Consider the following 15,210-nt stretch of genomic DNA (forward strand, 5'->3'; position numbering starts at 1 on the left):
GACCTCTTTTAAAATGGAAATATCCAGTTTTATGTACACTTGTTTAGAGTTAAATTGCGTTCTGTTTAGTTCATTTTGATTATCCTGAAATTGCATGAAGAACTAAAGGTTGTGTTATTGTCATTTATAATCATAGATATCAAGAGAACACAATGTTTGATTTCATTATCTATTGAATGCTTGAAGGACTGAGGATTGTGACATACATCATTTACTCCATTTGAAAATCATTATATAATACAATGGAGTGTCAGGATTTGATCATGTCAAAGCTGAATACATAGATTCCTGATTTTCCACACTTCATAGAGCGCTGTGCTGCCTGATATTAAAGGTTTGTCATTTTATGACATTGTGTCCATGGGCTAGTCATTTATATTATTTTTATATTATTATTTTACTCGAGATCCAAAAACCACATCTGCAACTCTTGTGTTAGCCCAGAGGGCAGTAAAAATCCCCTAAAAATGTGGATTTTTTTCTCTCATCCAGTACGTAACAACAGTCATTTTCTCGTTGTGGTTTTTGATATATGGCTGAACGGTTGACCTTCCCTAATAATAGAGCCATGCTGAAATTGTGCTTTCTATAGCAGTAGTTAGTACGGTAGTTATAGTTAATTTCACAACTTGGTCATCAGGTGTGATATATCATGAAAAAAGAAAACACAAGACACCCCAAAGGACCCAATAGGAATATCCTGTTCATTAGGGGAATGAATTAAAAAGTGATGACGGATGATAATGCAAGATTTGTTATGTGTTTAATGTAACTAAATTTCTGCTCGGTGTAACTTTGCTTTAGTTGCAATGGATCGTGGCCACCCACCTCGTGCTCTTTTTAAAGTAACGGAAATTAAAACCTGTATTGCATTTCGGTTGATGTGGCTTTCTATTACGGCATGTGTTATTGAATTGTAAGGGAGAATATAATTGTCACATTCGCTTAGCTCTTTTAAAGGCTAATAGAATAAAGAGAAGCACATTTCTGATTCTGCGGAGAAAGTGGATAATACGCTCTACTTTCTGTGTCTGTGGACTTCAGACAATTGTGCCGTCATGAACTTGAAATGATCTAGTTTGTGTTACTAATGCAATGTGACTGGTGGAAAGAAGTAAATAGATGGTTTTAGAAGCAATAAAGGAGTGTGTTTTGTAAAATAAATATCAACGGGATGCAATTTAAAGCAAATGCAAGGAGTAAAGAGGCACATTAGGCACATTGGAAGAAGAAAACAGTTTGTTCCCATCTGTATCTTGAACTGAACAGGATGAAACATTTAAAAGCTTTTGTTTGTTTGCGAGGCTCCTTCTGCTCCTTGAATAACTGCAGTGCTTTATAGTTGATTTTCTTGTATAAAACTATGAAGATTAGATGTTTACCTTAAATAACGGTTGAACATTTGGCTAAGTTATTAATTATAATCTGCTATTTCACTGTACGTATGGTTAGTTGACATGGCAATCGTAATGGAAATGCACTAAACGCTAATATTAAATGAAAATCTTGATGTAAAAAGTCCACTTTGAACATGTTATGTTCAAATAGCCATTTAGTTTTTGTGTCTTGCCACATGGAGGCACTCATGGCAGGACGCTCACAGGAGACAATGAAATATCGCCACGTGTTTATCTGTTTGTGTCTGTGTTTTTTGCGCACATATGCCTGGTTTCTACCTCTCCAGTCAGTTGTTAACTAGGTGCATGTGTGAGGATGTGTAAAATTGACTGGAATGCTGTGCCCTGCCAAACCCCCCAGCCCGATACCCCCCTGGAGATAAGTGAGATAGAACAGGGGATGTCTCGCAGATCACTGCCCCAAGACTGGCACACCCGTCTCCCTCTTTTTTCCCTACCTTCTCCTCATTCATGGGATTTTCCTCCTATGTAGTCCTACCGTTTGCATTACCTGCATAAAGGCTTACATTTATAGAACAATGTAATTTAAATGATCGACTCCAAATATATTGCAGTGGAACCCTCATTAAAAAAAAGAAACAAAAAACAGGGCTGTAACATTTATGAAATTGAATATGAGGCAAAAAAAAAAAGTCTCTTGGCAATGAGAAATAATATTATTCTAATATTATTCATTTCTTAATTATTATAGAATTCTAAATATTAATGTAATTTCTTAGTAATGTTTAAATTGGCTTAATTCCACTCTCTATTTGCAGTTTTTGCATTTCTACATTTTTCTTCTTTCTCACAAATAATATGCAATTTTTCTCTCTTATATTATGTATTTTCAACCATCCAGTCTTCATTATACGTAAATGGTCACATTTAAGCCTTTAACCATGACTTTTTCCTCAATAAAAAACTTTGCTTCTTATTAATTGTTATTCGTGTATTGGGTAGTATAGTTGTTAGGTTTAGGAATTTGGCAGGATTAGGGATATATAATATGGTCATGTAGAGTAAATGCTTTGAGTACTAATAAACAGCCAATATGTTATTAATAGCCATGCTAATTAGCAACTAGTTAATAATAAGAATTGGTATTCTAAAGTCCCACCAAATGAATAAATACCTTTTGAGTTTAAGAATTTAAATAATTAGGTTCATTCTTAAACCATCAGAAATACGTTCTTATTTAAATATATGATATGCAACTGAGATTTAAACTATACAGTAATTTGTAGTCGCCACAGATTAGCATGATGTGGTTGAATAACTGCAACAAGCCTACCTGAATATTTGCCTACAGTCAAAGCTTCTTGTATTTGAATCGCAGGTAAAGTAATCGAAACACACTGAACTTTATTTTTCTGTAAACCCTCTAGTTTAAACATCCTCTGATCCAGTTTACCCCAGTGGGTGGAGATGTTGTTTGTGATGTGTTTAGTGTAATATAATTAGATATCTTAGCGAGTGTTCAATGAGTTCATTGTGTTCTATGGCAAATATTTGTTTGCGCCTCATCTCAAATGACTTATGTCTCCCTTTAGCACACATCAAAATGCAAAGGAAAGCTTACGTGTACCTTTAACATTTATTTAGACGCAAACAGCAGCCAACCCAAACAAGTAAGTGACTCTTAAAACCTCTCTGATGCTGGGAATAAAGGACACATTCTGCCACGAGTCTCTCTCGCTCAGTTCTTTAAAATATGACTGGCACACACTTCAAGCTTTGATATTCTAGTCTACAGATATGGCTTGTTCCCTCTATATGGGATTTTTTTTTTTGTTAACAATGTAGCAGCAGCTCACCTCATTCGAAATCATACAGTACTCTGCTTTCATTTAACTTCTTCAGCAATAATAAAGTATGTTGTTTATGCGTGTATTTGACCTGTGACATCAGCTGTGTCACTGTTGTTCAGCATTTCAATGCCTCATGGGACAGTAAAGTTTTGGCAGAAACGGTACGTGATCTGGGAGTTTTCATTCTTTTATGAATACTTTGGGTTTCGACTTAATAGTCATTTAATGCACTGTGTTTCTTGTAAGATATTTAGTAGGCATATTCACTACTAATGAAATGTGGGAAAACCCCTTAGTTTTCTGCACAGAGGCTTTTTATTCAGTTTTCCCCATTTACAAAAATCATTTCCTCTGTAAAATATAGCGCTGAATTAAACTCTGAAGGTGCAAACATTTAAAAATGACGTTTCTAATGGAACATGGCGCAAGTTTAAATTACTTAAAACTTTTTTTTCATGTATTTCTGCGTTGAGAAAGGGATCTTATTAATTACTCTCCTTTCATTCGCTCTTTTTAGCATGCAGCTCTCAGTCTTGTGAAATGTGTTAACAGTGCTGGATGATATAGTGCACAGGCCATGATTAATATTATAGCATTAGAGCCGTGCGGATGTGTGATCATACCCACACTTCCTCTTCACTCAGTGGAAGCAAGTCATTTGAGGAGGTTTTCCCTTATATACACACACACACAGCACACACATGCTTTCTTCATGTACCCACGCACACACACACATATATATGTACACACTTCCTCCACAGTCTGAGGCTGAACGATCATCACAGTGAGGAATGTCCTGATGAGAAAGGATATTAACACATCTCTTGGCCAAACGTTTAGTCTGCACGAGATCAGGATCAGTCTCTCTGAATAGCTGCCAAGGTCATTAAGGTCAAGCAGCTTGTGCTCATGAATCTTAAGATTTTGTGCAGGAATATGTGTGTGTGAAAGTCCTCTGTGATGTTCAGACTTCAGAGCGTGGAGCACTTCTATTTAACTAAATAAAAGTAGCAATGCTACTAACTTTTACCAATTCTAAAAAGTTTGATCTTTTGAAGCAGAGGTACTTGATATCGGTGTCTTTGTTTTATATTTGACTACATTTCCCATCACCTATTATAGATTAAATAATGCAAATACAAAATGCATTTACTCACTCAGAGATTCAAGATATTTCATGATATTAAAATGCTTGGGAATATTTCGATATGTGATGAAAAAAAATAAATAAATGCATAAGCCTATATGATTTATACTGTACTATTGTGGCTGCTGTGTCACATGACTTGTAATATACTATACATGCGTATTCGGCAACTAATGTTTTAATGAACTGGGGACACACAGTATGAAATATTCACAAACGACACGCGTCATTTCAGCACACAGAATCTAAACGTAAAAACAATGACATCATCGCACACCATTACACTGTTAGTAGGAGTGTACATCCAGTAAATGTGAATGGGAACAGATGTAATCCTCACGATCTGGTTGCTGTTTCCGTGTTTGTACGAGCGTTGGCCTTTGAGGTTGCAGCAGCGATTCTGGATGTGTGTTTAATTTTGATACCCTTCGTGTTTAGTAAACCCGCAGAGGCCGATGTGTTACGCAAATGTTTACTAAGTTATGTTTGCACTACCTGATTTATTACAGTTTTGTAGCATGCTAATCTACATGTTTGTCTCTGTTGTTGTCTCCGCAGCCAACGGTATGTACATGGGAAGCCAAGAAATGAGACTGGTTGTAGAAAGGGACAACGCAACTGTACGTCAGCACCTCAGCAAGGTAACGATCACACAACATTTGAACGGCAAACACGAGTAAGCACTAATTCTAAATTAGCCTTCGTTTGTAATAACAAACAGTTCTATTAATATTTTGAAGATATATTTTAAAGTAAACCGGTTTCTTCACGTAGGAAGGAAGAAAGATTATTTGAAATGTTGTTGACAGTAGAGAAATAACTGTCAAAATTTATCAGTTGATTTTAAACAAACTCCAAACAGTCTTGAACTGATTTGTGTCTAATGCAAGAACATCTGTGTATACTTCGGTGCATTACGTGAGATGTTGCATTAGACAATCGCTATAATGTAAGTGTGGTTCTGTAGTTCATATTGGCCAATAGTACAGCTTTATTTATTTTGTCTGAATAAAAACAATTACAAGACTAAACGTCATCGTTTAAAATGCTGCAAGTGAATTTGTATCATAATGTACAGTAGGAAAATGTTTTTTATTTGTTTTTAAAAAACGATCTTAAAGTGAGCGTTCAGTGGTAATCTAAACGTAAAATAGAGGAGTGCACAATTACATATGGAATGTTTACTGTTATTAATGAAAAAAAATCAAAAAATAAACTTTATCCCACTTTATACTTAATTAAAACATAAGTACATAGTAGTTACATATTGTGTAATTCATTTCTGTAATTACATCTATAATTCCACTTTAAACCACCCTTAATAGCAGCAGAAGTGTTTTTCAGTACAATATGAAGTGTGACCAAAAACTCAAATAATATGTGATAATCCGTATGCTACAGATATGTTGTGTATCCCTAAAACAATCTCATTAACTGTGATTGCAAATTTAGTTTTACATTTAAAAGTAGAGGTTTTTGTTCATATTTTTGTCCAAAATGAACAAGATGACTATAATAAATTCAACAAATCACAGAAGTAACTTGCCAGCAGCGCTGTTCCCCGTGCGTGGGTATTTGTTTTTACTGAAACAATGAGATGACGCAGCTTTTCTTAATTTCCTACATATTAATGCCGCTGATCAAAGAGAAACCTCTAAACCTCTAAACATGTTAAACGCAGATGAAGCCCACGCTGACTCGCCCTCAGAGAACCGATCACCAATCAGACGGTATCAAATTTAAAAGCACGTTTCTCCTACCCTTCCGTTTTCTCAGCGGATGCGCGGGTGGATGAACTATATGCACCTTTCAATACCGTGGTGTGATGCAAAGCAGAGACTGGGTACATTTGGAGAGAGACGATGACGGGGCTGCTGATGGTCTGTATCTGTCATCAGTTAAATAGGTGATATCTTCACTGCTCTTAAGAGTCGCATACTCGAGACCTGCGTCTTATGTTACACATAGCACCTCGACTCGAAGAAATTCCTCGTCAAAGCTTCAGAAAATCCTTTGAGCCTGGAAACCGGTCGCATTTTTCCCGGTCTGATCTGATCCTACCCATAACTCCACGGAGGACGGGAGCCCTTCCATTTCTCTGACAACCATTGTCTGCATGGGTGTCAGAGTATGTGGCGTTCTTTGGTATCGGCTTCGCGGTCCGTCTTGCTTGCCAATAGCGATGCTAGAATAATTTTCTTCCGAAAAAGCTGAAGGTGAAGACAGGAGGTCATATGTTTAAACCCCGCTCAGTCTTAAACCACATGCATCTGACTCCTCTATTAGATTTATGGGCTGTGGTGAAATCGATCAGGCCGACAGATGTAGAACCCATCACGATTAACTGGTACAGTCGGCAAAGGCCAAACATTATGCAGTTTGTCAGAGAAATCATGCAAAGCAGTTGACAAGAGAATTTGATCTTTCTATTGTGTACGGCTCTCGAGGTCTCACCAATAAATAGCCTTTAGAAATCTGCACGGGTGGTTTTTCCTTTCGCATTGATGTTATTGGCACCGTTTGGCCGAGGTTACGGCAGCCTGACTGAAGGAAATACCCTTCAAGTGTCCACACTGGTGTCCGAGGGGACGCGCTGAATGTAGTGGATTTAATGTCAATCTTTCTTAAATTTTGGTTTATTGAAACACAATCTTGATTGTTTTCCCATTTGGATCCTCTGTGAAGTTCTCAGTGTGCCTCGCCTTTGTTAGGGGCTTTCTATATGATTTATTAAGTTATTCTGCTTTATGGATTTATGGCACGTGATGAATTTCATCTGCCAAAGATGTAACTGATTATATCTTGACTAGAGCTGTCAGTTTATTGCCTTAAATGATATAAATAATATTTGTCCCTGGAACACAAAAGCAGTCATAAGTAGCATGGGAATATTTGCAGTAATAGCCAAAAATCATTTAGATATTAGGTAAAGACTATGTTTCATGAAGTTATTTTATAAATTTCCTACCATAAATATATTAAAACTCCATTTTGATTAGTAATATACATTGCTAAGGACTTTTGGACATTTGGACAACTTTAAATGCTTTTTTTTTTAAGCACCCTCAGATTGGAGACTTTCAAAATCACATCCAAACTATGCATGAATAGAAAGCTTATTTATTCAGTTTTGATAAATTGACTTTTACGACAGTTTTTTTGGTCACGGGTGACATATAAAGTATTATGTGTATATAAAGAAATTAATTAAACAAACTGTCTTTTATATTAGGGCTCTTCTCAACAAAAATGATTGGTGTATAATGTAATTCATTTCAGTAAATGTTTTAATCGACATGCATAGTTTCAACTCCTTTAGACAAAGAAAAAATAGCTTCAGGTTATGATGTAATTTATAAATTTGATACTTGTAGTTACTTCTGACATCTTGAGGTGTGCTGAGGAATATGAAGGGGCAGCGTATTGCAGACTCCTGCGGTGGTCTAAGTTCCTATGTAAATCAAATGGGAGGGCTGCTACTTTTGTTATTTTAACATCACAGATTGTGCCTTAAAAATGAAAAGTGAGCTTTTTATCAAGCAGTGACATACAGGTACTAGCTCTCGCTAAAGTGGCTGTCAGACGAACAGAAAAGCCTTACGATGTATTTATTGTTTTAGTTCTGCTCTCTGTATGATACATGGTTATAGTGGTGAATCCCACTTACAGTATGAGAACAAAACTAAATCATGTTAATGTCTTAATCGGCTCTGCTGATTTTGTTTTCTTCTGACAGCTTATTTTTTACTATGGAGCCACGGATCACTGGTGCCCTGTGCAGTATTACCATGATATCAGACAAGACTTCCCTGAAGGGGACATTCGTCTGTGTGAGAAGGGTATCCGGCATGCATTTGTCCTGGATGCAGGGGAGGAAATGGCTAACATGACAGCAGAGTGGATCTTTGACGACTTGAGGACGCTCTGATTACATTTTATTCCTTTTTAACGTGTACCAGCCAAATATTCTAACTGAGCCCCCTGTGTGAGGTTTTTTTTTTTTTTGCGACCGGTATTTTAGGATGCATTACCTTTTTTTTCAAGGCACAAAACACTTGACTGATGACTATGACTGATATATTGGTGGAATTAAATTTTTCAAATATCCTGATGGTAAAATATCTCACGTTTTGATTCTCAAATATGTGTAAGCAAATGTATTTTGTCCCTCAACTATGTGGTGTATTGCTTTAGTTTACTTGAAGAGTCTCTAATTTCTATCAAGGACGTTGTTATTTGTCTGTTCGTGATGATTGTTGGCAGATAACACAAATGTGCAGAGCAGGACCAAGTGTCAATTATTTATTTTGTAATTTATTATTTATATGATGACCTGGCATAAAGGATATTGTCCTCTTCATACTAAATTGAGATTATTATTATTATTGATATTCAGTAACATCAGATTAAAGATTTATAAAAAAAAAAATCATATTACAAACTACCCAGAGAATGATTTAGACTTCAAATGATTGAAACACTTTAATCACGTTGTTATAAACACATTTGCAGTTATAATTTCTAATGTAACATTTTTTACTTCTATGTATTGCTGTATTCATTTAATACAGTTAAAAACAAATTACAATGTTGATTGTCTATAAAATATTTAAAATATTTACAAACATTTGCCTAGTATTTATTTCCCATTGTATATTAATCTCATGTTATTCATGTAGGTTTTCAGTGAAATGTTTTACATACAGAACATGTTACCTGTGATTTGATTTCTGTCTGTAGAGAAACTGTATTTTTATTATAGCAGGAAATGCCTGTACTAGCACGGGTCAAATATGGTCCTGTCAGCAATGACCTGGGACCTTGTAGAACCACAAAACTGTGAATGTTAACGAAGCTCGGACTAACCCTCATTTAAGGCTGGAAAATTATGCATATTTGAGCTTTTTCCGTATGAATGGACCTCAACATTAGCCCTTTTATTTTCCAGACGGCATCAGCAGGACTCTGGAATAGTGTTTTACCTGTAAAGCTGCTATTCTCTTAGTTTGAGATCTATTTGGATTCTTTAGGCCCCAACTTGGCTCCTGATGCCTCCCAAGAGTTTGCTTTATGGTGAATGGAGGAGCCAAAGCAGGACCCCTTATAAGAAAAGCCGGCTGTAGGTTCGTTCTCTGCTTGCATGATTCCTGGGGGTTACCAAGTGAAATATTTTGACAGTTTACCTCAACAGCCCAGGGACCAGTAATATTATTCAGTCCTCTAACCACCTCAGTCAGTGTATTGAAACATCAAATCTCTCATATTTTACTCTGATGCTCAAAGTGACTTGATCTGATATTCCTGACCTTAAAGGAATAGTTCACCCAAAAATGAATATTCTGTCAGCATTTACTCACTGTTTCAACCCTTTATGACTTCCTTTATTTGGGACACAAACCCTGTTCCAAAATAACCACCATAACAGTGTCATAAAATGGTCAGTATGAATCTGAAGCCTTATACAAAAATGTAGATCATTATTAAAAAAATAAGGCGTGAGATTCACGGTGATGTCCAATTTCTGAACAAATCATTCTTTTGAGCCAGATCTTTTAAACAAATCGCTTGAATGATTTGCTTACAAATCCTATCCTCGGGATCTCAAGTTCAACTCATTGTCTCAGCCTTGTTGAAACGATTAACAGCCATTGATAGGAGTCAATAACAAAATTTCAGTTTGCTTCGAAAGATTCAGAATGTAGTGCATGAGTCACTTGGACGACGTTTGTGATATTTTTAGGGTCTGTTTACAGAGATGCATTTTTGCATTTAGAAATCGGGTCCAACTGCAGAGGCGCAGCGTTGGATACTGGAAATGATTGTTTCATAAGAAACTTCAACTTTATTCAATGTATAACTTGCAGCTTCTTTGTGTCTTTTGTGTATGAACGTGCCCTGATGGTGCTTTTTTGTCATTTTGGAGCTCAACAGCACAAATACTTATTCTGAGAATATGTCAGAATGTGGCTATTATTAATAAATTCACTTGAAGGTCATTAAATGATAAAAGAATTTTCATTTTTGGGTGAGCTGTTTTTTTTTTTTTAGAAATGTTCAACAGCTTTGCTACAGAACCACACCGATCCCCAACAAGCATCGCCACATGGCCCTTCCACACCAACTTGTTCAGTTGATTTAAAATCTGTCGTCTTCAGTACCAGGACGTCCTGTAGGTGGACCGCTCCGGCAGTGATTGGTGCATCCGAACGGCTCAGCAAACGGAGAATAAATATTTCCAGCTGATCCATTTCCCCTTCTCTCAGAGAGTCGGGACTCTCCGTGTAAGCCCAGGTCTCTTTAATCTTCCTTTCCAGGCTTCACAAAAAGAATGACAAAGCCCCTTAATTTGCTTATCCTTGATTTAAACCAGGAGGCAGGGCTAGTTCATAGAAGGAAATGGAGTAATCCTGCCCGGGTGGATTGAATTGTGGCAAAGCAAACAAGCTTTACTGTTTTACGTCTCCAGAGTGGTTTGGGTTCTCTTGTGGTGATGAAGAATCGTTCCAGAGATATTCTGGTATTTTCCTGCCAAATATCATCTGCAATAGATCATTTTCTTTTCCCCTGGTTTTTGTTATGTTTTGTTTTGACATGGCAATAGTTACTCTTTGTTCCCCTCTCTCTCAATTTTGTACCAACTTAACATCATCTGATACGCTCTTATGCCGGGATAAAATTGATCCTTTCAACTATATGTACTGTATTTGGTGCTGTTGTGAGATTTGTTTTTCAAAAAAGTCTTTTCCTATTATAGCAGCACCATTTCCTATACATATATATAATTCAGGTCCCACATTCTCATACAATGACACGAACTGCGAGTTTAGGAAAAGCAAACAGTGCATCCCATCCCACAAGCCTGTTCTCACGGGAGTATTGAAAATGTTTTTCAGGTTGTGTAACTTACAGAGAGCCAGAATTGTCCCCCACGGTGGCCCATCGTTGCTATTGATTCGGTTTAAGGGAATTAGATTAGTTTAAATGCAGCATTTACATTGACATGAGCGTGTAAAAGTGGAATGCTTAATGAGAAGCGAAATGAAATACAATAAGCAGAAATGTATGAAAACCTTAATGGGAAAAACACACTAAAAGACAAGCAGGCCAACGCTGAATTTGATGCAACGACCTGCCTTTGCATTCAGCTATTTTCAGCGCTGATAACCAGAACACTGTTGCTACTTTACGAGACTTTAGTATTTTGTGGGCGCTAGTTTCATAATCAAGTTCAATGTAATGCTGCATATTGCATACATATTGAGTACATTCAGAAGGGACGCATTAAAACAGGTGTGAAAAATTTGGCAAGCTGATTCGCAGTTCTGGAAAAGCTTTGTGAAATAATAAATGGCCAAATGTTTAGGAAAGAACACGGATTTCGTTATATAGTTCTGGTTTAAGTGCAAACTTAAATGTGTCCTATTAGAAAACTCTTATGAATCCATTCGATCCTGTTTCCCCAATTGAATTTATAATTAAAATGTGTGATATATGCAGCTATGACATGCACTCACATGGGAAATACAATTTTTAATGATTAACTTTAAACTTAAGTATTACTTTGTTTTAACATATTTCAATAAAAATTATAAATATTTGGTTTTATATATATTTATAATTTTTTATTTTTACATTTTACATATAATGTTTATATATTACAGATGCGTGTGTGTGTGTATGTGTGTATATATATATATATATATATATATATATATATATATATATATATAATTTGTTATTATTTTCGTGTTGTTATTTTTTTTAATAATCATCTGTCAAAAAAGAATTAATATCCATTCTCAAATTTTACGCTTTAATTTCTAAATTGAAGATTCAGGCCAATAGTACTACAGAATCAGACTGTATTTGTCCCAAATGCCAAGAAAACATTTGGATGACAGCCTCATCATTTCCTCCATCTCAAAATGTCTATCAACTTTTTGACCCGAATGAGAATTTATATGACCAAAGTGGCTCTCAGGAAAAGACATCTGGACAGAAGTCAAAGTCTGGACACTACAGTGCTGGTTTCGGTCTCAATTGTGACTGCGACATGATTCAATAAAAAAGAAACAAGCGTGTTTAAAAAGATCCTTCCTCTCTTAAAGAAAAACCGTATCCCCTCTTGTCATAGACTCCAGGCAGTTGTTCAAATATTTGGGGGTCATCTGAGAAATGGACTTGGTTAGGGGCCACCTATTTTCTGTCCCTAATAATTGTTTGATATAGTGTACTATTGCAGTATCTGTAGACTCAACAAAGGAAATATTAGCGACCTTGATTCAGATTAGTTATGCTATCCATCAAAAACAGATTAACAGACGGCATTTGAATAAGTTATCTCTGTTACTCCTTTTTAAATATTGGAGCTATTGTAATAAAAGTGACTGATGATCCATCTCCTCCAGTTGCTCTTGCATCATAACCTTCTCTGGACATGTGCTCAATGGCAGGGCACAAAGTGATTCTTTTTTTTTTTTTTTTCTTTTAAACCGACCCTCTGCTCACATTAGTGTTTCCTGGAGTTCAGCACACAATGCCGCACAGCTTCCCTACCAGCTCCGGACAATACCGTATCCCCCTCTTCACCCGGCGTTGTATGGAATTTAAAATCACCTGGAAACTTCCTGAATACTTGCTGGCAAAAAAATGAGACAAAATACAAACCCAATAATGATTCCGGAACCGTGGGTGAGTCAGACAGTCACCGAGGGTTCACTTTCATGTGGATGTCTGGGAAAGAAGATTTTCTGCGTGAGTGGGTTTTTTTTTTCCTTTGAATCAATACACTTTTTAAATAAAATCATCTGTAGAGCGGATGACAGTGAATGAGAGTGAAAGGATGCTAAGTGTTTTTACATTTTGTTTTTAAATTTCAGTTTGTTTTTATATATATTTATTTAATACATATACCAATAAACAATATATCCAAAATAAAAAAGAAAAGAAAGCAATATATTGCAGATAATTTACATTTGAATTATATGTACACTTCCTTATCTAACAGTATACATACTCTCACATACACAGTGCATTTACAATAAAGAGTAAAAAAAAACAAAAAAAAAAAACATTCTCCCATTTTTTTTGTATAAACTGATCATTTCTGTAGCCAGATAAATACACTAAATGCATTAAATTAAGAAAAGCGCTTTGGCATGTGTACAACAATTTACACTTATATTTTAACCCTTTGTTCTAATAAAACAAATCAGTCAAGGCTTTATGCTTCCCTCCGTATTTTTTTTAAGCAACATATATTTTACCAGCTTAGGTACAGTAAAGTAAAACAGATGTCTGTGAAGGTAAGTTAACATTGCTTAGCACTGATCAGCATGTATATTCGAGGGGTGCCAAACCCCTTAACTGAACCATGACAATCCTGCAGGCTTTGCATTCATTTCTCTGAGAGCACTTGGCATAGTAAATTGAAACTCCTTCTCTACTAAATGTCTCCTGAGGCTTTTCACTTTCGTCAAATGGCGAGGCACAACGAGGTAACCCATGCAGCGCTTAAGCTGATAACCTCCAGACCTCCGAACAACAGACGAGGCAACGGCACTCTTTGTGCCTCTTTATCTACTCGAACCAAAGATGGCGTTCCCTAATGTTATTCCTTTCCAGCTAGGTGTGGTATCACGATCGTGTCAGTATTGAAAGAAAGGCTGCTTATAAAAAGAATCAGACTGTTTGGAGAAACTGCCTTGAGAGGAATTAGATTAAGGAGCAAGCACATACGATTGGAATTGTTTACAACGAGAGGAGATAGAGACCTCGAGAGAGAGGGATATTGCTTGAACTATCCTTGTCTGGCCAAATGAAATTCATTTGTTTGAAATAGATGTTAAAGATCTCATTTTTGCTTTATCTTTCCAAGCAGTCCACTTCGGCCCCGCAGAACAAGATTTTGCCTCAGAACAAAAACATCCCTGGGCAATTTGAATGAGAAATACTGTGAGAGATGCAACTGTTTTCAACTTTAAATGGTAAATTGAATTTACTTCTGCAAAAGTACTTACAAACAATCAAAACAACAAGCTTACAAACTAACGGTCACAACAGTAATGTACCGTAAAACCACACAGGAAGTTTTCTTCAGATTTCGTGCCATTATATTGTTCTGAACTGCACAGATGCTCTGGCTAATTTTACTGTGGTCTGTTGATTTAGGAATGTAACTTTCATACTGCCACCGTGGACAATTTGGGTGATTATCATTCCCATACAATGAGACCAACATTGATTGAGGGGAATTACCATGGAGAAATGTCAAAAAAAAGAAAACAATTGCTGTTATGAATTAAAAATCTGCTTTGTATTTCTTCATAGAGGAAACAGTTGATGTTATATAAACAGTAAGCAGGCAAATATTTCTGCCCTGACACTGAGATTAATGAACACTAGAAGCTTATTTTCATCTTGTTCTTGTGGCTTGATGTCAGTTCTGTCTAAAACTTTCACATAAGCTAACATGAATTTAAGGAGATAATTCACCCAAACTTTCTTTCTTCTGTGGAATATAAAAAAAAATATTTCGAAAAATGTTTTTTGTCCATACAATAGAAGTCTATGGACAGTTTGAACATTCTTCAAAGCATCTTCTTTTAGAATGAACAGAAAAAAAACATCATACATATTTTTTTATGTCACATTTTATAAACCCTTTAAAGCATTTAAACTGAGCATAAATTAGGTCCCTTTTTGTTTTTGTTATTTTATGGGACAAGGCACCTTTTTTGCCTTGTGGCTGTCATTTATAAATAAACGATTAAATTAAACATTTGAGGAAACACATGGATTTGTATGATAATCTATAACAGGCATGACATTAAAGGATAAAACTAATCTAATCTAA

General features: G+C 36.0%; 1 protein-coding gene across 5 annotated transcripts in view; it reads left to right on the forward strand.

The window, feature by feature from the left end:
- Window positions 1–14,641, forward strand: part of ldah (lipid droplet associated hydrolase) — a 39,616-nt gene extending 24,975 nt beyond the window's left edge. For 2 of the 5 annotated variants that reach the window (XM_043263625.1, XM_043263623.1), the window contains exons 6-7: window positions 4,914–4,996; window positions 12,869–13,579. In XM_043263625.1, the coding sequence (XP_043119560.1) occupies window positions 4,914–4,996; window positions 12,869–13,135 (350 nt within the window). In that variant the 3' untranslated portion in view covers window positions 13,136–13,579. Of the gene's footprint in view, window positions 1–4,913; window positions 4,997–8,091; window positions 10,363–12,868; window positions 13,580–14,232; window positions 14,355–14,525 lie in introns of those variants that run through there. The other 3 variants (XM_043263627.1, XM_043263626.1, XM_043263624.1) reach the window with 3 other exon arrangements.
- Window positions 14,642–15,210: the final 569 nt, after the last annotated feature.

This window comes from Puntigrus tetrazona, chromosome 17 (assembly GCF_018831695.1).
Source record: "Puntigrus tetrazona isolate hp1 chromosome 17, ASM1883169v1, whole genome shotgun sequence".
Classification (NCBI taxonomy): Eukaryota; Metazoa; Chordata; class Actinopteri; order Cypriniformes; family Cyprinidae; genus Puntigrus; species Puntigrus tetrazona.